Source organism: Gavia stellata, unplaced genomic scaffold (assembly GCF_030936135.1).
Source record: "Gavia stellata isolate bGavSte3 unplaced genomic scaffold, bGavSte3.hap2 HAP2_SCAFFOLD_38, whole genome shotgun sequence".
NCBI classification, from domain to species: Eukaryota; Metazoa; Chordata; class Aves; order Gaviiformes; family Gaviidae; genus Gavia; species Gavia stellata.
In genome coordinates, this window is record NW_026776490.1 from 774,125 (window position 1) to 798,366 (window position 24,242).

The following is a 24,242-nucleotide window of genomic DNA, read 5'->3' on the forward strand; positions in this document are numbered from 1 at the left end:
AAGGCTGTTTTGGCTCAGGGAATGTTTGTTCTGGGGTTTTACTGCTATGAATCTTGACTGTGCCACTTAAATACGGTCTAATCAGGGAACAGGGTGGGGAGGCCTTATGTTTTCCACTTCGGAAGGATGCCGCAGCCTGGAGACGTGGGTGTGTCCTCTGGGTCTGCCATGAAAGGGATTCTAGAGTTTCAAAGTTCCATTGTTGCTCCTTCCAGGTGAGCTGAGAGATGGCCACTGGCAAGATCCACCTGTCCATGGGGTCCTCCAAAATGGCTGATGGATTCCAGAGCAAAGTGGTAGCACCTCGTTTTCCAAAGCTAGTCAGAGAGACAGAGGAGTCTGTAACTGTAAGTACCTGCTGTGGCCGGGCAGGACCTGTGTTAGGGCTGGAAACTCGCCCTGTGTCCCTCCTTCGCCTTCCCCTCCTGTTGTCTAGCAGCACTGTGAAGCTGGACACCACCTCCCCATCACTTTGCTGCCCGGCTTCTGCCGGAGGTGGCTGTCCTGGTGCAGTGGGGAATGGAGTGTGTGCTGCTTCGGGGAAGGTCCAGAGTCTTGCCTGGATGCCAAGTTAAATGAATGTCCTGGGCATTGCACTGGCATAGCTGAAGCGTGAGTGTGTGCTTCGTTCCATCCTCTTTGTGTGAACAGTAATATCTTCTGTCATGTAGGCATACTTGCCAGTGCTGCTCTGACCGTACCTGCCCTCCAGGCAGCCGGGCATGTGGTGGGCTGCTCGAGCTCTGCCTGAAGACTTAAGAGATGTGGCTGGTCCCAGACAGAACAGGTTGCAAAACAGTTATTGTATCTCATGTCCGGTGTGGAGCACAGACCCAGCCCTGCAAACAGCAGTGAAGTCAGGGCGATTCCTCCTTCCCATCCACAAAAGTCCCCTTTGCTGACTGGAGCTCACTTGACTGGAGATGACCTAGTGCTCAGGCTCTGTCGAGGAGATATCTCCGTGTACTTCTGCAGAGGGGTCTGTGAGGCCAGAACAGAGAGAAAACAAGTGCTAATTAAGAAGAAATAACTAAAACTTGGACCCATTCCTCTCCACATCAGTCTTGGCACAACGCTGCTTTTCTGCTTTCCTCTGACTCACCCAGCCAGTAACATCTCCACACACGTGTTGGTTGTGAGCATTGTGCAAGGATGGAGTTTGGGGATTTCTGATAACTCCTCCCCACTCTCTTCAAAGGCTCAATCTGGCTCAATCCAGCAAAACTAAAGAGAAAACAAATGCCCGAAGAGCAGAAATCCCCAAACATGTCACATCAAATCATGAAGGAGAAGCTAATGGTGGGGCAGAGCCACTTGGTTAGAGCGTGTGTATTCCGCTCTATATCATTAATTTACTGATGTTAAATATTTCAGCAGGTAACTTAGGGGACTTCCAGGACTATCCTAGTGGCTGTGATCACAAATTATTCATCAGTGGCACTTGACCAAGAAAAGCCTTTCTGAACAAAGGCATTTGTGTAACTCTTGCTGGTGTTTTGCATTTCAGCTGACTCCCTCGGCCTTCCTGAAGGAGATGTCTCTCACCACGGAGCGGAGGCTGGCCAGCACTCGGGAGATGAGGCGGCCCCAGATTGTCCAGCTTCTAGACATGAGTGAAACCTCCCATCAAAAGGTAGCCTTTTCCTGCCCTTTTCCGTGCTGTTCGTGACATTTGAAGAGGGTGCGTGCTTGTGACAGGCCTGCCTCCAGCTTATCTGAATACCTCAGTGACTAGGTCCTGTTGTCCTTTCAAACTCCCGAGTGACTAGCGATAGGAGAAGAAGAAATGGCCTCAAGTTGTGCCAGGGGAGGTTTAGACTGGATGTTAGGAAAAATGTCTTTCCGGAGAGAGCAGTGAAGCATTGGAACAGACTGCCCAGGGAGGTGGTGGAGTCACCATCTCTGGAGGTGTTCAAGGAACGTGTGGTCGTGGCACTGCGGGACATGGTTTAGTGGGCATGGTGGGGTTGGGTTGGTGGTTGGACTTGATAATCTTACAGGTCTTTTCCAACCTTAGTGATTCTGTGAACTGCTGGTGGTGGTGGAGTTCCTTCTGCTGGGGGAAAAGTAAAACATTTTTCCCTGGTGAGACATTGAAGTCCTGATATGCTTAGTAGCCAATACGAATAACCTCTGCTGAACTTGGTGGGTTTTGCTGGAATTTAGCTACCAGTGCTAAAGCCCGATACTGGGGGAAGGCTGGGGCAGGACACCAGGGTGCGAGCTTGCCATTTTCCATCCTCCTGCTGAAATAGCCACATCTCGCTTCGGTACAGTTGCTGGCAAATGCTTGGGGTCATAGGACTCCCTCAACGGTGGCAGCATTGGCCTTTGAAAGCTGAGGGCCTATGGTAATTATTCAAGATTTAACAAAACCAATTGCATTAATGCTTTGGGTTGGAACAATGTGTGGGACCCTTGCAGGGTGTTAGAATTTGCAGGCTGCCAGATATACAGGGGAATCACGCTGGGCAGAGGGGACGTGGAGATGCTTTATCTGGATGAATTTTTACTTTCAAGCTGCTTTTCTTACCGGACTGCTCAGTACAACACGCAGTCCAAATGGATAGATTACTCAGGTAGGCTGTTGAGTGGGAAATTGCCAGCCAGAGACCTGTAACGAATTGGTTAAGGATTGCCCTAGACAGCACGGGAGGTTGGGAATGCGTCAGACGAGTGCACAACTAACTGGCAGTGTGCCACAGCCACACATGGAGGCCTGCCCATGACTTTCGAGGGGGCACAGTGCATCTGGAAGAGAGGAGACAAAGCAGGGAGGAATTTCCTCAAAGTAATGTCTCTGCTCTGTAAGCATTTGCTGTTTGTGTATGTTTTCAGCCATGCTTCTGCAGTGGTATTAATTAAGAGCAATAATAGAATACAATAAAGCATCCCTTTTAAAGCTCATGGCAAAAGGAGATATCAAGTCCAGTCTTACTCAAGTTGCCCAGTAATGCTGAGAAAAGAGCTAAACTTTATCACCATCCAATGTTCACCTCACATGTCTTTTCCTAACTACTGTTACTTTCTTGTTGGCCTTACCTCCTCTGGTACTGTTCTCTTCTTACTGATTTCTAGGCTCTATATCAAAAAATGATATCTGGGGATGTGTGGGACTTGGTCTCTCTGTCTCAGAGTAAAGATCATCCCAAAATGGTTTCCCACGGAGTCTCCCATAAATTCTTGGGTTTCGCTTGCTCCATGAGCGCTCATGGCTCTTTCAGTAAGTGCTCGGGAGCTGTGCGACCCCATTAGCACAGGGCTCTGCTGAAGGTAGGCACTGCCTTGCATTTTGGAGAAGGAAGCCTGGAGAAATGCCTCCCAAAAGAGCTTCTTAGCTTGAGCCCACTCAGCGTGGTCCAGAAACTTTTGCTGAGCTCAGAACACAGGTGGGTGAGCTCCTGTTTCCCTAGTGTGAGCTGGGCAGATGTACTCACCAAGAGACTGTACTTCACTGGAGATCAATATAGGAATCTCATTCATGAATCTTTTTCCCAGCAGCTGAACCTCTCACTGCTCTCTCTTGCATCCCCAGTTCTCCTCAGTTGACCTGGAACAGAGCTTGTTTCAGCCTTTTCCGTCAGAGGTGGTGTTTCAGAGCTACGTCCCCTGCGAGGTCTATGAAGCGCCACTGATTCTGAGGAACACCGACAAGGTAAGTGCTGGGACGTGGAGTTTTAACGCTGTGCTGGAAGAGGAGAGCAGTGTAGTTCACGTGGTATACAGCATAGCAAGGTATCTGCCGCAGCACAGCATGTCAGAATAAAAAGCCTCACCACCTTTATTTTGCAAGATGGTGGAAATCTTCCCATGCTGGGGCTTCTCCCCCTGATTTTGGCCATGCGTTGGTGGTATCTAGCCCAAAGGAGCTTTTCTAGTCGTTTTGAGATTTCCCAAGGAAGTTGAGAAGGGAAAAGTTGAAAAACGTCAGCAATTTTGTTCCACTGTAAAGAGGAGAATTGAGACCTTCTGAATTTCAGCAGGGGAAACATTTGCTTGAGTGAGGCATGTGCCAAGAGTAAGCTGGTGGGAAAAGAGAGGAGCGAGGAAAGGAGCTGAGTTAGAAGGTGCTCTGGGAGAGAACTTTGTACAGGCAAGGGTTTCTCTTGACACTTAACAGTAAGTGTGCTGGCAGCAGAGAAGGGTCAGAAAAAGAAAGGTGTAAAGACAGTCTTCTGTACTGAAGAGTAAGACATATCCATGAGAGGAGTGCAGCAGGATGGGAAGGTGGAAGTGTGCACAAGAGCGGGTGAATTAACCCCCTCTCCAAATCTACCTGTTGGGGGAAACAAACAGGTGGCCAAAAAACGCTGTCGGGGCATATGGCAGGTGGAGGAACAGCAAGAGAAGTGAAAGTATATTCGGAGATGACAGGTTTTGACAGGGCCACGGTTGAAAAGAAGCCCCTTTGGCAAGGAAGGATGGAGGCGTGGTCCCTCAGTTATTCCTGGAGAGTACTGCGCCATTCCTGGTCTGGCGTTCAGCTCGGGGATATTGGAAAGATGCAGTGTAGATGCCCATGCCCCAGGGATACCATTTGTGTGGTCCACAGTGATTCTGGGCACTCTTTGCTGTAGGTGTCCTTTCCTGATTAAAGTGTGCCTCAGTTTCTCTTTCCCTATGGCTCTGCTTCATTCCCACTAAGTCTTTTGGCTTCAGCTGCTCCGTTATCCATGTGGCACTTCAAAATGTTTGTCTTTGCCAAGTACCAGCCAACAGGCAAACAGTTAATTTGCTCTATTCCTGCTTCCTCAAGTGGAAAAGAAGATCTGCATCAACATTTCTGCCATTCCCAGTAAAAAAACATAAACTTGTACAGCTGCACCTTGGGATTTGTATGCCCTGTAAAGAGGATGCAATGTGTGAACTGTTGATTTTTTTCCCAAATGAATTAGTTTTGAAGGTAGTAAGACCTCAACCATTGGACAGCGCTGGTGTGAAAGTAAGATCGGCTCTAAGGAAAATCCTTGGCATATTTAAGTACACAAAGTTAGAGATGATAGTCCCAAGAGAGGTTATTCTATTTTAATTTTGTTGGCTTTTGATAATGTCCTAGAGAAAAGCAACATGGTGCTCTGTCTCAGTTTTCCCACCAGTTTCCCAGATTCCTCTGAATCATCCTGACTTATACTGCATGGTAGCCTGGTGCTGTCTGCTCCATAAAAATCCAGCTGACAGCAAAGTGTATTCCAGAGAGAGGCTCTGTAATCATTCAAATACAGAAGCGCTTTGCTATATACTTCCTGCTTGTACCTGTGTGTTGTAGAGTTGCTTTTCTGTCTTCAGTCTGCTCCTCACCACCCTCACATCTTCTGGGTGGCTTTTGCTGAAGGTCTTAACTCATCTGCCAAGGGACTTGGTGACCAAAATGGTTGTCTGCAGTGTGAAATCGTCTCTGGGAACTCCCTGCCCCAGGGGATTGCTGGGAGCAAAGGGCGTTTGGAGAGTTCAGGACTGCCTCGGCCGTGGGTTATCAGGCTCGGGTGGGTGGTGCAGAATGAATCTCCACTTTTGCCAAGCCTCGTGTGGGTTCGTTGTTTCTCAGTGAAGCTGCCTGTCAGTCAAAATCACCTGTTTTAGACTTTGTGAGATGAGATTTGGTGCTCAGGGGTTGATATCCGTGTGCTAGAAAATGCCTATGTGCTGTCTCTGTGTTTGTGGCATCCCAGAGGGCAGAAACTTGCAGCAGGGTGCCTGCAGGGACTCCCGGGTGTGGGGAGGAATGCCCAGAAATCTGCCTTGCCTGCACTGGCAGCTGCCTGGCTACAATCAGCAGGCAGTGAGAGCCTCTGAAGAGCTGAGATTGGCTTTTAGTAATGAAACCACAGTGTGAGTCAGTGCTGGTCATGTATCTCAGGGCAGAAAATGCCTTTGAAGCCCATAATTGATAGGCACAGCCTGGGGGGGTCATCTGTCTTGCCATTATTGTGGTAAGTTGACTGCTCTGATCTTCTGCATCAGCCTTTCCTTGTAGAGTATCATGCTTCTTCCTTGCTTCTCTACAGCCCCCTTTAAATTCTCTTAGCCATCTCCTTGTTTCTGGGGTTGTCCCTTTGTTTTCCTATGTTCCTCCTTTTGTTCTTCAGCTTGCTTTTATTCCCAGTAAGGCCACAATGTCTGTGGTCTCCTTCTCTTGTTGGTCTGCCTGCCTGACTCTGTAGCATCGCAGCTTAACTGCCCCGCTCAAACCCGGTATGTTAGAAGTGAATTTCTTCCTTGCCCCAGTATAACACATCCTGTTTTGCCTTCAGATAATACATTCCCCCTTTAGAGGTGTGATGGCATGGATGTGCGCAGGCAGAAGCAAGCAGGTTCTATGGGCTTGTTGAATATGTGGATGACTTGATTCTGGTATCGTATCGCCATGCTGCTGGTGTCTTATGTGCTTGGCACTTCCTTCACAGCAGGGCATTCCCTACTGCCTCTGGCCTGGAGCTATTTTGCCCCAGCAGAAGGGATTCAGGTCCACCCTTGTGTATTATGTGCATGTACCTGGAGAGCTAAAAGTGCTTTGGAAAGGTGGTTGAGGAAGGATGTCACCAGGGCATGGCTAGGTCTCTTCTCCTCGTGTTTCCACAACTGGCAGTCATAGTTTCACGTCTTTCCTGCAGGTTCCTCGGCTGGTGAAGGTCGTCTTGGAGAGCTCACCTTATTTCAAGTTGATCGGCCCCAAGGTTGTGTACCGTAAGGTAGCACCTGGCCTGTGTTCCACTTTCCGCATCCTTTTCACCCCTGAGGAGAACAAGGTGAGACTGGAGGAGCCAAGAGGTTGGTGCCTTGAGGGGAAGCTGCACCTGCAGGGCTGGATTGATAAGAGGGCATCTGGTGTGGGTATTGTGGAACTGTCCTGGTTTTGGTGGGGTTGCACTGGATCTGGAACTGGGGGAAACTCTTTTCCCATGGTGAAGATTATGCTCTCATAGGCTGGAGGCTCTTGTGTGTTTCAGGCTGTTTTTATCCTTCAGCGCTGGCACATTTAATGTAATGTCTATTGGCTTCAGGGCTAACAGAGTCTACTGTCTGTGGTGGGGCAGCCTCTCAAGGTGTCGGTTTCTAGTATCTGTCCGTTGCTGCATAATTATGGGTTTGCTCCACTAATTACAGATACAAAGGTCTGTTTAAAAGTGACCTGTTATTTGGAGGACCCGAAGTGAGCCTGATCAGAGTGAGGACCACCACCTTTGAAAACTGCAGTCACCTTAGTGTGTATCATGTTGGACACAGTAGTGACACAGCTGAACATTGTGTCTAAAGTAATTGGTTTTTTTGCATGCCGGTTGTAGTCCACCCCCTGCTGTGAGGTCTGCTCCAGGCTGCAGTTGGTCACATCTTGGCATTGCATGGTGCTGCTAGGCGCTGCACAGGGACTCGCAGGCTGTGCTTTCCCTCCCTGGCCTTTCTTGAGCGTTCGTGGGGGAAGGTGCACGTGGAACAGTAGGAAGGTGGCAGGGAGGGGTGTTGATAAGATATTTAGCCATCTCAATCGCAGGGGTTTAATTCTTATGGAAAATCCTAGAGGCATGAGTAGATGCAGAGAGCTTTCCTCTTTCCCACCTGGCAGCCACTTCCCTGCCTGGCTCTGGACTGGAGCAAAGATGATGCTTTTTCATCCCCTGTGTTTCCAAGCCTTGCAGCCGTGCTGTCCCTGAGGATACTTGCCTGCCTGTGATCCAGCTGCGAGTCTAGGGGAGAGGGAGTGCTGTGCCCGTGGCAGAGCCAGGCTGGTGCAGAGCCACTGAGCTCTAGATGTCCTTAACTCAGCGGGTGGTTGATGTGCTGCAGATGACAGTGAGACATCTGCCTGGCAGAGCACATCTAGGAATAAAGGGGCAGATACAGTCTGCAGGCAGCCACCTTACCCCAGAGCCTGTGGGCAGTAATACTGGTGTGGCTGTGTCTTCATGCGTGTTATTGTGGTTGCTCTGTCCACTGGCACCTATTCCGTGCCACACATGCATTTGCTTGGAGATTTGAACATCAGTGCCATGGCCCTGTCAAGTCTGATTCTCAGTGCAGTGATGCGAAGGGTCAGTGCTGTTACCGGGAGGCTTGTTAATACAGAGGATTTAGTCCATGGCATGGAAGGGAGGAAGCATTGCAGGCAAATAAAGACAGGCAGGCTGACTCCTTCCGCCAGCACCCTGCCAGCCCTTAGCACTGTTTTTCGCGTGACTTTGTTGGAGAGGCCAGGTTAGGGGATAGCTCTGAGCCAGCTGGTGTTTCTGCACCGGGCCAGAGGTGCAAGATCTCTTTGGGCATAGCTGTTTTCTCATCTTCCATTTGCAGCTTAGATTTAGTTTAACACTTTGTCCTGTCCTCAAAGAGTATGGATATAGAAAACTAAAGAGGAAGTGCCCTGTGGTGCCTGGCTCCCTATGCTTGTGAAATAATCTGTTCCTTTGGAGGGACTGAGAAATTATTTAACATCATTAATATTTAGGGTAAAAGTTATGTTGGCCTCGGGCAGTTCTCCATGCTACCCAAGTGACACGAGAGCTTAATGTCACTGAGGTAGGCTTTGCAAAGTACACTGGTGCCTTAAAATGTGATTTATTAGTATAAATTAGTGTTCATTTTTGGGGTGGAAGAGGTAAACGGGCGCCCACGAAGGGCGGCAAAGTGCTGCTCTTCAAGTTTCAAGAGGCAGCAGAGCAACACGTGAACATCACCACAAGTAGAAGTAGGGTGAGATAACCCCCAAGAGCACTGATGTCCAATACTTTGTCCCTTGTCTTGCCCTTGAACTGGCGAGTGTCTGGAGTAGGGAGCTCTGCCAGCGAGAGGTCCTCCTCACAGCTTCGGCGACACTATGGCAGGGTTCTGAACTGGGTTTTGTGCCCCTTGCAGGGGTTGTGCAGGGCATTGGGAGAGGGGTGCGTGCTGCTTGGTGAGGAGCACGTGGGGGTTCATACAGCCGAATCAGAATTTTGTACAAATCAAACATTTTGTCTCGTCCTTGGTGGAGCGTGAGTCAGCGAAGTACCCGAGTGCTGTAGCTCAGCTAGAAATGCATGAGTAGCGCGGTCAGGAGGTGCACAGCACCTTGAAAACCCCTTAGCTAAGAGGCAGGCTCTGGGAAATGGTTCTGTAAAGTCACCTGCATTGGGCTTGCAGTTGCTTGCATGCAGAATATCTGTGGTTTAGCTGTGGAAGGCTTATGAGTGCTGCCTTGGCACAACCTCTGCCTCTCTGCTGCTCCATGATCCACTGGGATTGTGGACAACCCAGTGAATCGGGATGCAGGTACAAACCCCTCTGTCAAGGTTGGCGAGTCTTCCTGGTGTGGAGCTGATTTCTATAATTCTCTTCCTTGGAATCTGTTCTTCCCCAGGGTACGTCTGACTTCAGTGAAGTCAGTCATGCTTCAAGGGAGTAAAATTGCGGCTAAGCCCTAACTAAAAGGACCATGGGAGTTGTTAGTGGCTTAAATGCCATGTGCCATGCAGGCCTTTCTTGAAAAATGAGCAGTTTCCTATTGTCTCGCAGTCATTTGGGAATGTGCCACATGATTGGACTGTCAGAAAGTGAAGAAATAGCTGACATGTCTTTTTGTTTATTGGCACTTGTGTTACAAATATGAAATGCTAATTCTTCTGTTGGGCAACATATGCAATTAGTTGTTCTTGCTGCTTCTGATTGACGCATTTCTGTTTTATGGCTCCGGTTGTACAGCGGGGGTGTTCTCGTGCCACCTGTGTTCCCGGGTCTCCTTGTGCGATGGTCTGACAGTCTCTGCCTAACTGGGAACCATCGTGGAACTGACTGGCAAATAAACAACAGCCAGAAATACTGACATTTGTGTGTCCTTTAGGCTCATCAATAGAGTATCTTAAAGGAAGAAGGAAGGAAGAAGACTATAAAACCACAGCACAGCCTATTCTGTTTTGCCCTCCTGCTCTTTTCACTGTAGCAATACAATATTTTCAGGCAATCCAAGTTCAGTCTGTGAGGTTTGCAAAATTCATTACCGATGCTCAGTGGAGGCTGAATTAATGCTCCTTGATTAATATGAAATAGGACAGGACGATGAGTTATTGCATTACTGAAATGAACTCCTTTAAAACTCAGTCCAGCCCTGTTAGATGTTTTGTAGCACAGGGAAGCTATTCCAAGTATACTTTTAAGAAGACTCCGGGGAGGAGGAAAGGGGCAGAAGATCAAGGCAAATGGCCCTGCGCAAAATGAACCTGGAGCGAAGGGACTGATTTCAAAGCATCCTGTGACTTGGTAGCTGAGGGAGGCAGGAGGAGGGGTACCCCTTCTCGTCTGAAGCCATCTTCATCCTCCAGCCTCCCTCCTCTCTTTTAACAGCCCTTATTTTCCAGTCTTGATGGTATCATGGTTTCAGCAGGGAGCTTGCCCTATTTGACTTATTATGCTACCTCGTGCTACAAGGATCTCTTCTTTGCAGTTGCCTGCTGCAAGGAACCCAGTGAAGTGTTTAGGATCGGTTCTGCAGTAAAACTGACATCCGAGTTTGCTGGCATACTGGGCAGTTAAGGCTGATATCCCTGTGACAGTAATGAATGTTAGCCTGAGTTTGCAAAGAGCTTGAAGTGACACCTTTGATACAAGCAGTTGCTTTAATTTCAGCGGCTGCTAATTCAAATGCCATCGGTGATGCTTTGCAGGCCAGAGCTTGTAACTTACTGCCTATCAAAGGGGAGTAAGAGAAGAGGAACCATCGTACAATGAACTGTATTTTCCCTGAAATTGAGAGCGGAGCTGTATGAAGCATGAAGTCGTATTTTCATGAAAATCTATAGCCTGAAGCTGCCTCTAAACACAACGGTCTTTAAAGCATAGAAGTGATGCAACCCCTCCCTCACGCAGGCATGTTTACTTAGAGACCTGGTTTTAAACAGCCTGCTAAGGGTTTGCAGTTGCAAAGTCAAACAAGATTTTAAACTGGCTTTGACTGTACCCCTAGACTGTGAGTAAGTGCATAGCAGAGTTGGTAAGACAGGGCAGTGCTGCAGTGGAGAATTGCAGCCTTGATCTTCCAGGGGAGGGCGATTCAGCTTTCAAAAGCTTACGGAACCATGGATTCACAGCAGTGTGAGCAGCCAGCTTCTGCCTAGCACCCCTCTTTCCTTGGTTCCCCCCAGCCCCGTTTGGCCTGACGCTGCATTCAACTTTGCTGCGAGGTCCCACTTTGGGGTCCTAGAGTGCGGTTGAAGGGTCAGCACGTGCTGAAGTGCTTTGAGTCAAGCTTTGTACAGAATGCACCGTCCCAGGGCGTCCCTGGAGAAGGGGCTCAGCACACAACATGCGTGTACGTGAATGGCAAGAGGCAGCTTTCTCTTTCAAAGGTCGCGGTTGTCTCTGCGAGGCCAAATCCTTGTTGCTTTAGCCTTGTCTTTGCAGACCTGGAGAAGTCCCTTCCCCAGGCACTGCTGTGCAGGCAGTCCCAGTGCCCCTCACTGGCAGTGGAGCTGGGAAGGCTGCCTGTGCTTGCTTTTGTGGGGGATTGATTCCTTGGGCTCTTATTTACATTGCTGCTGACCTGCTCCTTAGCAATGACAATGACTTGAAAATTATTTCCTTTTACTTCCCTCAAATGCCTCCAATTGTTGAAGTTTTCTTTTTTCTTTATCCCCCTGCTGATCTGAACTCCTTGGGTCCTCCTCTGTCTACCTGGCATCTGGAAGGGAGAGATAAGTCAATATGGCATGCCAAGACTTAATAAGGCACGCAGATTTCAATTGGATTTACAATGCCTTTGTTACAGTAGTGTGGCCAAAATAACAAAAAAAAAGTAAATAGGATTCTTTATTTGCTAATGCAGTTTCTGAGGATCTAAGCAGTCCAGGATGTGAAGTACCCAGCTAATAGGTGCTTTAAATTCACATGGGCTGCCCATAGCTTTTATTTTAGAGGGCTTAGGCTGCAAGGTTGAGTACAAAATTGCTAATTCAGAAGGACTTGCTGAGGATGAAACGCATTCCTGAAATGTGATCTTCCAGTCTGTAGGTCGTTTGCTGCAGTTCCTTTCCTGATATTTTACCTTCCAAATATGAGAAGCAAAAGCCCTTCTGCAATATCCAGTGTGAATATTTGAGATACCCAGAATAAAAGATCCTTCTTTATTCTTTTTCCACCTTGGATGTGACCGCGTCTGTTGCTGCAACCTTAAACCCCAGCCGAGCAGGCGGTTGGTAGGTGCTGGGTGTTAGCTGTTGTGCTGAAGCTGTAGCTCTGTGTCTGTGCCTCATCTGGCTGCTGTAGGTCCCTTGCAGGCTTGGAGAAGATGGGTATGGGAGCAGGAAATCCCAAGTGCAGAGGAATCCGAATCTTGTCTGGTTGAGAGGGTTTGCTGCTGCGTGCAAATTTTAAATTGTCTGCTTGCTGCTTCAACAATTATAAAAATACCAAATGAGATAAAAGCACTGAGGGGAAAAAAGATCAGGACAGCAAGTGAGTGATAAGAGGCAGAGCTTTTATCAACTGGTCACTAAGAGCTGCTGGAGGTAATGGCTCCTGGCCCTACGAAACAGTTTTACCACTGCTTTCAGCGGGGGGCAAGGTGATACTTCCAGCCCAGCTATGCCACACTGTAGATCTGGAGATCGATCTGCTCAACCCTACAGCAGAATGATTTTGGTGATTGGATTCACCTCCCTACTGCTAAATGCCGGACAGCTTGGAGGGCGGGGGGGAGGCGCTGTCTGGGTCTTTTCTGAGCAAGCCAATGGCTGGGAATAGCAGAGCTGAGTTTGCTCTGGTGGGGATGTCTGACCTTCCTCAGGTAGGCATGCTAGCAAGGCAGCAAGTCGCTTACTCTGGAGACTGTACAAAAGAGAGGTGATGAAGACATCAGCCATGCAGCGGAGAGGAAGCAAAGCTGTTTGCTGCCTCCACTGAGGCTAGGAGGAGATGTAAAGGGAAATTGAGATTAGGCACAGGAAGAGCTCTCTTTAAGCTTAGGGCAGAGCTGGAACAGGCTGCTGAGGGCAGGGGTGGAGTTGTTAGTGCTTTCAAGTACTTGTCAAACATCTCTTGAGTAGTTTGGGTACAGAGCTGAGCCAGTTCTGGGGTGGGGAGATGGATCAGATAACCTTTTAAGGGTGTGTGTCCCCAGCTTTGTCTCCATAATGCTAAGGGAAGGGGTGGGAAATACACCTGTACCCTACACTCAGCTGATATAAACCAATTCTCGTGTCCAGCTTGTTAAGTATTTCACCAGACTGACTCTTGATCGTGCATGTGGCAAAGTCCTTCTGAAAATGTACCTGAGCATCTCCTGCCAAGCTTCAAGCAGGTTAGTGCATTGCTGGGATTGGAGTTGGCCCTGTGGCACAAGTGGGTTCTTAGTGGTGCCTTTAATAGTCCGCAGTGGCGATCAAGGCAGGTTCTTGTTACCGCTGTAATCCCTTATGTGAAATGACTCTATTTTGGTGCCTCAGAATCCAAGTGTCAGATGATTTTGTCTGGTTCTGCCAGCTTGCTGGGAAAGCAGGTGACTCAAGGGGGTTGTTCCTTCTTTGCGAGTTAGCAGCCCTGTTCAAGTCCTGCTCCTGGACTGAAAGGTCATTAAGGCAAAAAGGACTATTACATTATTGAATGCTCCTGTTAGAGTCCTAGAAAACAGCAGCTTTCCTTCTGCCGTGGGGATGGTACTAAACGCACTGTGCTGAGATTGTTTCTTTCCCTGCAGGATTATTTCCACCAGCTCACCTGCATCACGGAAAGGGAAAAGTTCATTGTGCCGATCCGAGCTATAGGTGCCCGAGCCATCCTGGACTTCCCTGACCAGCTGAACTTCGGTGTCTGTCCAGTCAAGTACAGCACCCAGAAAACACTGCTGGTTCGCAACATTGGGAACCGGGAGGCCCGCTACTGCATGAGCACTCAGAGGTAAAGGAACTCAACATCTTGCTTGTGCAAAACACTGTTGCGTGATAATAGATTGGGTAAGCAGTAACAAAAAAGAACCAGAGCATCTGAGCTGCTGTATTGCAGCCACAGCTGGAAACGGGCAGAACTTGTGGGTCTGGCAGTTGCTTACAGAGTTTTAAGCATGATACAACCTTCGATAAAACTCGGCAAGCTGCGGGGAAGTTTCATACTGCAGTGGTGTCTCCAGCACAGCATCTCACAAGACCAGTTCTGTTAGCTTGAAAGAACAAGTAAAGGAAGGCAACCTGACCGCCCTTGGGCTGTATGGGATAGTGCATGGCAGATGACAGTTCTAGGAGCTCAGTTTGTGTAGACCAAATGCAGTGTTAGGAAATGAGCTGGTGGAAGAGACATTTAAGAGTTTATCAGCAGCTGTGTCTCTATTGGCAAGTAATTCTGAGCAATTGGAGATGAGTAGATGAAAGCTGAGGGTACTGAGGCCCTGACAGTAACACCGTGTGACCCAGGAACTTTGTTTTCCGGTAGGTTTGGTCTGGTCCCTGGGAGCAAATAATCTTATGTAGAATGAGCTCTTAAGTGGAGACGAGCAGACACGAGCTTCAAGACCGCACTACAGCCCCCAAGCAGAATGCTACTGAGGGCACAGGCAAAAGATACAGCAACTATGTGGTGCAGGGGTTGGGGGCATTTTCTCCTAGAGCTTTATCTCCTAGGTTTCCTGGAGAGTGCTAGAATGTTAGTAGCTAGCTTGCAACCTGCTGATGGTAAGTACCTTCTGAAACGGTTGCATACCACTGTCAGCCAGATACACCCGTTCTCTGGGAGGCCGCAAGCACAGGGTATTCCGGTGGTCCCCTATCAAATGCCTGATGTGAATGGTGTTGCAGTCAGCCTGTGCTGTTCCTTTTGGTCTCAGAAGGCAGTCACCCGTTTTGCGGTTTGCTGAATTGGAGAGGGTAATGCGTTTTTGACACTGCATCTGCAAGGAAACCAGTTCAGTTGGTTGATAATGAGCTGAGAGTTGTTTGCTCCCAGAGGTCTTGGTGTAGGAGCTGAGGTCAAGAATGCAGCAAAGACCCCCTGTCTGACTTGGTGCACCTGAGTAGCCTCAATTTCTTCCCCACGAAAGCAGGGCTCGAAAGAAGACTTCTTACTTTTGTCCTGTGAAACGTGAGGGTCCAAGAGGAGCTTCCACCAAAGCCTGGCAAAGCTATTTAAGCAGGCTTCCAGGATGCTATTTCAGCAGGCTGCTGCTTATCGCTGTGGAGAATACATAGGCAGGAACTTGCAAATCGGTGTACAGTTTTCCTCGGGGATGTCCAGATCTAGTTGTCACCACCAAACTAAACACCCAGTAAAGTCAGGCATGTTTTTGCAGTGTCCTTGCCAACTGCTCTATTGAGTGCAATTTCATCAGCTGTCACTACTTAGGTGAGCAAAGTTCAGCTGGCGCATGGCTCCAGTTGTTCTCATTATTTTGGTGTGCGCATTGCGTTCTCTAATCATGGTAAAACTCTCCAGAACGTGGTTTTAAGGTGACAAATTGACCACCAGCAAAGCACTAAACCCAGTAACTTTTATTTTCTAAGTGGGGCTGTACAAGAGCCATGAAGCGCAGCTGCCGTTGTGCAGAAGCATGTTTTACCTGACTTAGCCCTAAGCATTAAAGCATCGAGTTTTGTTTCTATCAGCCAAGAGCTGTTTACCTGGTGACAAATCATAACTGCTCACATTAAATCCAAAGTACGCCAACACATTTTCGTAATTATTTCCAAGACATTGCACAGACTTTGTCTGGTGGGCCAGGCAAACAGTTACCGAGCTTGGAGTACAACCCGGAGTCCCAGATTGCATTGCTTGTGAACAGAGAGAAAACCTCCTGTTAAACTCGCCTTGATATGCTCCTGTTAATGGCGCTTCATTTAGCTAGGGATTTAATCATTCAGGCTGTAAATGGGATACTCCTTTTGTGTCTTGTTTCCATGCTGTGGTATCACTCCAGTCTGCATTTGCATTCAGATTTTTCCTGTTGTTCTTTACTTCTTAGAGCAGCTTTCATTGAAATGCCGATAAAACTTGCCCTTTCTTAGGCTAAACCAGGATGCTTTCAAGGTAAAAAAAAAGGATTCTGCAAATTGAACCATAACTAGTCCCAGGTCTTCAAAAAGACTTTTATTCTCTGTCTGATTTCTAGGCTGTGATCTCATTGAAACAGGTATTGCCTTGACATTTGCATCTCTTGAGGTGAGGTTTCTAGGTGGCAGGAAAAGACAGATTCCTGAGGAAATCAGCATCAGGTTGTGCATGCGAGTAGCTGTTACCATTTCTGTGCTCTTCCCAAGCCGTTCTCTGATCGTATTGCTAGCAGTTGGACTCCTGAGGCTGGAGAGAATCGGATGCAGAGCATGGGGGAGATGAGGTCATTTTATGCCATGGGATCTTCTGAGGGCTGGATCTCTGCAGAAGCGGGAGTCAGTCGCTCTGTTTCTGATCCTGTATGTTGTGTTTGTCTTCTGCTGGCTGTGGTTTGTTTGCTCCTTGCTTGCGCAAGTGAGCTGAAGGGAACTAGACTGCCAAAGGAATACAGTCCCCAAATCTCCTGCAATAGTCCTGATAGCTGTCTTTGCCTTGCAGCCCTTTCTCTGTCGATCCGTCCGTCGGGACTCTTGGGATTGGTGACGCCATGCAAGTGACAGTGGATTTTCACCCGCTGAAGACCGGGCACCATTCCAGGTCCTTGGTAGTTCACTACGACACAGGTAAGTGCTGGGCGCTGTGTGGTGCACGCTCTCTGCGTCCTTCAAAGCAGAGCCCTTTCTAAGCAGAATAATGTTAAGTTTGCTTTGTGGGCAACTTCTAAAACATTTTCTTCCAAAAGCTCTGCATGTTTCAGTGCTTAGAAGTGAGCAGATAAGGGGCAGAGGCTGAGCCTGTCCTTGTTCTGCATGTCCTGTGCGCTGGTTCCTCCCTGGGGGACCCTGGTGTCAGCATGGTGTTCTGCACCCAGCACCTTCTCGTGACAGTCTTCTGCCATCATTCCCCGTGGTCCCAGCCACCTCAATTCCCTCTCCAGGTGTACCTGCCCTGCCCCAGCTTTACCTCGGATAAAAGTGAAGAATAGTTGGTGTTGAGGGGGTTGTTAAAGTAGATCCCCTCAAATGGGAATGAGATTTTGGAATGCTGTTTTTCTGGGAGTTGCTGAGTGGAGGAAGGAGAAACCTTGACTCTCCGTTGCAGCGTGCGTATGCACGCATGAAGTTTTAGTCCATGACAACGCTATGTTTGAAGCGTAACGTGGGGAACACATGTCTCTGTCAGACTCTCTCCAGTGCCTGCTGTCTCTTACACACCTCTGTCCCATGTACTGCTTCTCCATCGTCTTGCCACAGACCTTTTTTTCCATGTTGCCCTCTACCCATCTACAGCCCATGCTTCACAACATCAGGACTAAAGTAGCCAGGACTTGAGGGCTCTTGGGATTTGGCAGGAAGTGCTCAGTGCTTCCCGAGATAGGTGTAAAATGTATGCTAGGGAACGAGAAGCCAAGATCAGGTCACAGAAATACCGTCAGCTTTGTAAGTCACTTTAAGAGTAAGTGGGGAAAACTCAAGAAGAAGGTGTGACATGTTAAAATGCTTCTGTTGGCCTTGGTTCAGCAGAGGTTATCTCGTGATGCTGAACGAGACACTTTCTCTGTTGCATGTATGCATTTGGTGTGTGTTTTCTCTTGCTTGAAAGAGAGGTTTGTTTTGTCCCTATTCCTGACTGTTGGTCCTGGGAAGCATGATGTCCTAATCCAGGTGATAGTGTGATGCTTTAGCCCAGCAGTGAACATTTTAGTTGTCTCGAGTTTGTAGGAGTTATAAAAATGCTCCCGTATCTTCCAAATGCTCTTTGTGGCTTTATGAGTTGTCAAAGCTTTGTTCAATATTTGTCAGTTAATGACATATTCCCAGAGAATGGTTTATGCTCACTCTGAGAAGCTCATGGGATGGGTAACACTTTCTTGAAAGAACTACTGAAATTTTGGGTAGAGAAGCACAAAAAAGTGCCTCATTTGTATGCATCTAGAGAATCTATAGGGTAAAATTCCAAGGGCTAGATCTTGCTTTGACTCTTGTTCTTACTGCAAAAGAGTACTGGAAAAGTACTACTGTTTCCCTGGAAAAGTACTAGTACTTTTGTGTAATTTCTGACTAATAAGATTATTTCAGGCCCTCAGGTTCCTGTTCTGTGACAAATCATGACAAGTCTTTCCTTATTCACATTTCCCGGGCCATTCGTGCTTTTACAAACCTCTCCCATCTATCTCCCATATGGATTCCTCAACCGAAAAATCTGTTCAGTCTTCATATAGAAGCTGCTCCATACTTTTAATTGTACTTTCTGCCCTTCTCTATTAATTTCAAATGCTTCAGCTAGTTCTTTGAGATCAGAACTATACCCAATACTTCAAGACCCACGTGGCCATGGGTTTAGACAGTGAGGTGACAGTTTTTATGGTGTTTATTTTGTAGTAGTTTGTCTTGATGGTTGTGGAGGATTAGCTTGTGTTTCCATAAACCTGAGTTGTGCATGCTCGAACCACTGTGCCTGTCTCCCATTTCTTGGATCCTGGGTCATCTGCTTGCCAATGTATGCTGAGGATTCAGCGCAGGGGAAATGTAATGCTTATAAAGCATGGCCATCTCTGTAACTCTTCTGAAGTTCAGTTATTTTTATATGCTAAATTGTCCATTATGGGAGGCAGATTGTCCAGTCCTTGGAAACATTGCTGGTGTTCTCCCAACGTAACTCAGCTCTGGCCACAAATCCCTGCCACTCCAGACTCCCTTAAGAGCCAAGAAATTGAGGATTGTACAGTCATGAAGGCTGAATTCTCCATGTGCAGACATGAATGACTGACCATAGAGATCTACTGTTTTAAGGGCGAGTCTTGCCTCATTCCCCAACCCGGCTCCCAGAACGAATGTGATTCTGCTGCATTGCCTGGCTTAGGATTTGAGGAGTCCGTCCAGCTCTCCCCTTGTGTTGTTGCATGGCAGCCTTTTAAAGGCAGGTCCGTCCACTGGCTGCCTTGCTGTAAGCCCTGCAGTGAGGAGAAGGCTCTGCCTTTGCAGAGGGATGCTTTCCAGGCCATGGCTGGGCTGCTGCACTTGTCATTTGGGGCTGGCTCTGAGGCTTTAAGCACCACTCCCTAGAAATGCCATTTCTGGAGAGCATGTCTGACGTTTGCTGTTTGCATCTCACCTGGGAAACACTCACCCACAACAGGAAGAGTGGGCTTGGTAGTGATGTTTGAGCTTGGTTGACTCCCAGGAGTTCCTTGGTTGGGAAGAATGAAGGTTTGAAAGCTCTGGGAATGAGGGAGCCTTTGGTGGGAGTCTGTTCTGGAGGGTGAAATGCTGGCAGGTACCCCAGCAAGACTCTAGCCATTAATCAGTTGATGTGCACAGGCAAGGCTCTCTGCTCTTCAGCTTGGTCTGAGGTGGAAAGCAAAGATGCCCTCACTCTGGTCGTTGAATAGCTTGGGAATATGCAGCATAGACTTGCACCCTCAGGCATAAGCAACAGGATCCAGGCTGAAGAAATGGTCTTGCAGGACTGTAATGGGTGGGCTGGTGTGGGCCGTGCCCCACCAGTCTCATTTTGACATATCTTCACAAACCCACAGCAAGTGATGGCACTGCTTCTACAACACAGTGAAGTTCTCTTCTGCGTGCCATCCTGCGGTGGCCTGTCACTTCACTTGTTCCTCTGAACCTCCCTTTTCTGCCCACGTGCCCCCAGGCATCTTTGCTTGCCAGCAACAAGGGATCCTCAGGAGAGACCCACCACTGGTGGTGTGCCTGCAGGAGACCCTGGTCAAGCTATGACTGTGGTGGGACTCCTCAGAGTCACCTGAATGACTTTGATGCAGAATTCCCTGTGACCTGAGTGGGATGGCAACCCAAAGGGCACCTGGGCACATCTGAAAAATCTCACTGTAAATGCTGTCACCTTGGGGATAAACCTCTACAAACACACCCCGAAATAAGGTGCTTAAGATGGTGTCCGGGACATCCTTGTGCTGCAGCTATCAGGATGAGATAAATATGCTGCTCCGTGGAACTGCTAATACAGCTAAAAGCTGTAACGCTTTCTTCTGTTACCTGTGGTTTGCTCTGTTCCTGGTACTTCCATCAGCAAGTGAGGTGAGCAAAGACTGCCCTTTGCTTTGTTGCAGGTGAAGATGTTCACACGAGCCTTTATGGAGCAGCTGGAGATGTCAACATCAGGCTAGACAGGAACTCCTTGGCAGTTGAGAAGACTTACCTCTCGCTGTCAAACCAGAGGTCCGTGGTCATCCACAATCGGAGTGAAATCATAGCCCACTTCCAGTGGAAGTCTTTTGCTACACAGGAAGAGGAGGATCAGCGGAAGCTGAGGTTCGTTTGAAAGATTCATTTCCATAAGATACGCTGCCCAAGGGTAAAACTGACGTGTGGCCTCAGGGGGGTGTTGGTGTTTTGAATGGTTTAGGACAAGTAAACCATCCCCAGCATCAGGGTGCGTGTTACTGAGCTTCAGGGTACTGGAGCTCAGCACTTCCCATTCCAGTTCCACCCATATTCCAGCTGAGGATGATGTTTTGGGGAGGAAAGGTTGGTTGCAATGACTGGATAGCAAATTGGTGGTTTGTGGGAGCACAAACCACTGAGGTCCAGAGATCCCTGCGCTACAGAGGGTCCATGAGGAAAGCGTCAGCACTCGTTACCTGGGACGTAATGTAGCTGCAGGTAACATAACTTTAACGATAGTCACTGCAGTTTCTTCCCCTCCAGCTTTGATAAGATGGCAGGCTCCTTTTCCAGCAATGTGCAGGGTAGGGTGAAAGTTGAGGCCACCCTGCTGTAGGGTGTTAATTGCCTCACGCTGCCCTGGTTTCCAGCACCAGGAGGTATTTGTGCCCTTCCTTCGAGGCTGGGGAGAGTTTGGAGATGGAGGGTTCTGCAGGGAAGGTAGGGCAGCACAGGACCTGGAAGTGCATTTGGGCTTCAGCCACCCGTGTCTTCATGGTGGCGAGAGATGGGGCAGGTTCTTGAAAGGGTGTCTTTGCTCAAGCTTTGAAATTCCCATTTCAGGCAGCAGAGAAACACTTGCAGCCCGGGGGGGGGTGAATTGGAAATGACACTTCAAAGCTTGGGTGATTTAGGGAATCCTTGTGTGACTTTTCAGACTTGGATGGATGTAGGTATATAGGAGTTAGTCTGAACCCGTAGCTGATCAGGAAACTGCCTTAAAGTGGATCACTTTCTAAGGGCCTCTGAGCAAATAAAGTGCAACGTAATTAGGTCAGAAATGCCTTGAAGGCCAAAACTAGTTTTCCACTGTTCTCTCTTTCTAATGACACAGTGTGTGCCTTCTATGCAAGCTCAGTGTGTTGAAAGGAAACCTCCTGACCTTCTCTTAGTACTTCCCTGGCCCATTCCTTTACCGTCTCTTCCCAGCTGCCTGTCTCAGCCTGGACCCTGAGTGATCCTCTTTCCCCTCAGAAGCAACCAGGTTTTCCCCCAGTAGACTGATATTTTTTTTTCTTTTTTTCCAATTACATTTGATCTCATGCCAGTTTGTGTCTTAGAGTCTGAGCAGGAGGTTTTGTTCTTCCTTACTTGGAAGTCTTAGGGATGGTCATAGCTCTAAGGCCACTGTCCTGCTGTCAGAGAAGCAGGGATCCCCTGGTGGAAGGCAGTATAGGGAACTGGGAGCAGGCATTGTTTGCTTATCCCCGCAGGTCCAAAAAGGAAGGAGAAAGAGTGGTGCTCGTAACCTGCAGCTGAACCCCAGCTGCTTCTCCCCTTGCCAGTGAAGCCCTGCAGTGGGTGCTCCTTGATCTTTATCTGCCTCCCCCGAGCAGCTCTATGGTGGGAAAAGGCAGTTGAGGTTGGTGGATTCTCCATCAGTTGTGGCAGTAGCTTTGAGCCGGGAGGCTCTCTTGAGGGCTGCTAGCTTTCCAAAACCTCTTCTTAACTTGTGAGTGTGGAGTAAAGCTACCTGCCACACCAGGGAGCAACAAGTGATCATCTGTTCCATTTGGGACCCCATGGCTCGGGGTCAGCCCCTTGCTGAGCTGCTGCTGCTGTTCCTCCCCGAGTGCGTTGCTGCCCCTGCACTTACCCGGCAGTCTCTGCAAATATGTTGCTTATTGAATTATCTGTTTGGTTTGTCTCTCCCCGTGGCCGCAGGCTGTGTCGCAGGCTGCAGAGGCAGGAAGAGGACAAGACAGATTGCTTCCTCAAGGAGTGCACGGTAGACCCCATTCTCCGAGAACGCCTTTCCCTTCTCTCCCGCACCTTCCGGAACCAGAGGGCAAAGGTGCAAGGAGACTCCATGCTTTTCTCCGATGATATCTTCACCATTGAGCCGATGGTAAGCTGTAGCTGAGAACCTCCGCTCCTCCTCCTCCTGCTCCTCCCTGAATGAGGTCACTTGGCAGATCCCTGCATCAGCTGCCTTGATGTGCCAAGAGAAAACGTCAGGTTTCTAGCGAGGCTGGGAGAGCTTGTTACAAAAACCACTTCTGAACTGCGGGCTCCTGACAGGCAGCGAGAGCCTGCCTAAAGCTGAGCTACTGCAAGGGCTATAAATAAGTGTTCTTAGAGTGCTCAGAGGTATTGATTATTATATGTAAGGGCACACCTGACGCATACTGTATGGGGAGTAACAAAGGGTATTAGAGCACTGTCAGTTCACATATTGACCTGAAGAATGAAATGGTCCTCTGTGGAAAGGAGGCCAAATTCAGCCCAAGTTTAGTCATGCAAACACGAATCCCTTTGTATAACCTGGACTTACACCATGTCTGAATCTCCCTTCCAATGGCATCTGTGAGCCTGGACACAAGACTGGCAGGTTTTTTTTGAGTTGTATGGCACATAGGTACAGAAAAATCTTTGCTTTTCTGTTTCTGCAAGCAAAATCCCATGTCTTTCAATCAACCAGAGCTCTGATTCTGAGTATTTGCATGGTCTGAGACGAAGAATGCCTGCTGTCTGAGCAGTGCAAAATCCCTTCTCATCTTGAAGTGAACCCTAGAATAAGCCCAACCTCTTCTTTTTTTAAAATAGGTGAAATGAATTTTTTTTTTTTAACCAAGGAAGGGGATCGTGTTCTCTTCTTGGTTACTCCTTTAGCCCATCGAAGGCTGAGAGCCAGCAATGTCAGCATAACTGCAGTTTCACACCACTGTAGCTGACAGCAGCATGGTGTGACCAAGAGACTGTGTCAGAGCAGTAGGAGTATTGTAGAGTGGGAGCTGATGAGCTGAGCATGAAGGGCACCGTGCGATGCATTAGAGTTGATTTTGGAGTGTGTCCCAGGGCTCCTGCTTCGTTACAGTTGGAGTATGACTCCAGAACTAGCTCAGCCCCGCCTTGAGCTCCTGAAGTGCATTAAGGTGAGGTCCCGAAGTCTGGCTGCCCACAGTACTGCGTGCTGGTACTCCATGTAATGATGTACAGACATGAAGTGTAGCCAGGTCCCTTTTCCTTAGACTGGCTGGTACCTCTGAAGAAATCCTGCTGGATTCGCTGGAATTTGGTTGCCAGTTGGGTTTCTTCGTTGTAGCCCTAATTTAACAAAATGCCTCTCCCGGGTGCCAGTAAAGGTAAGGGACTTGGACAGTTTTTTGCAGCTGCTTCCAGACTCTTTTATAAATTTTGTTGGCAAGTGTTACTTGCTCCTTGCTCTTCACTGATGCTCTAAATATAGGCTACAGGGCTGTGGTTGAAAACAAGTCATGTAACGTTTAAAGATAAATGGTTTGCTGTCTGCTTCTGTTTTAGGAGGGAGATGTCTGGCCAAATTCTTCGGCTGAAATCAAGGTGATCTTTAAACCCCGAGAAGCCAGAGTGTATCAACAAGTGGTCTACTGTGAAATCTCAGGTACAGCTCCTTTCTCCTGCTTCTGTTACCCATGGTGAAGGCGAGGCACAAATAGTCTTCCAGCCCCCTCGGTTCTCGTGTAGTTGCTGGGAAGGGTGAGTGGTCAGCAGGTCAGGGCTGGCACATGCCCGCTGTCCCTGCGGTTTCCAGGTGATCTCCTGTCCAAGGCCAGCCCTCGGGATGTCTGGCTACAAGCTTGGATCACTGATCCCAGAACAACCAAGGCAGTGAAGGGATAAGCTTTCATGCCATGGATTTGCCAGCATTTGCTCTGCTGCGAGGTGCCTGGAAAGGCTAAAGAATGACACAGCAGAACAGCTTTCGCAGAGAGCACTAAGCCCCTATAGACCGTATACTTCCAAGATGAATCTTTATTACACGGATGCATCACCAGACACCTGAGGCAGCAGGAGCTGAGTTACAAATGTGCTCCCAGACCCTGGATCACCTCCCGCTCC

General features: G+C 48.4%; 1 protein-coding gene across 1 annotated transcript in view; it reads left to right on the top strand.

Annotated features, from left to right (window-relative positions):
* Positions 1–227: 227 nt before the first annotated feature.
* Positions 228–24,242, top strand: part of LOC132321022 (hydrocephalus-inducing protein homolog) — a 57,141-nt gene continuing 33,126 nt past the window's right edge. Inside the window, exons 1-9 of the mRNA XM_059834629.1 lie at positions 228–347; positions 1,508–1,633; positions 3,536–3,655; positions 6,612–6,746; positions 13,658–13,857; positions 16,495–16,619; positions 20,087–20,288; positions 22,086–22,269; positions 23,685–23,784. Coding sequence (XP_059690612.1) covers positions 228–347; positions 1,508–1,633; positions 3,536–3,655; positions 6,612–6,746; positions 13,658–13,857; positions 16,495–16,619; positions 20,087–20,288; positions 22,086–22,269; positions 23,685–23,784 — 1,312 coding nt within the window. The remainder of the gene's footprint in view (positions 348–1,507; positions 1,634–3,535; positions 3,656–6,611; positions 6,747–13,657; positions 13,858–16,494; positions 16,620–20,086; positions 20,289–22,085; positions 22,270–23,684; positions 23,785–24,242) is intronic.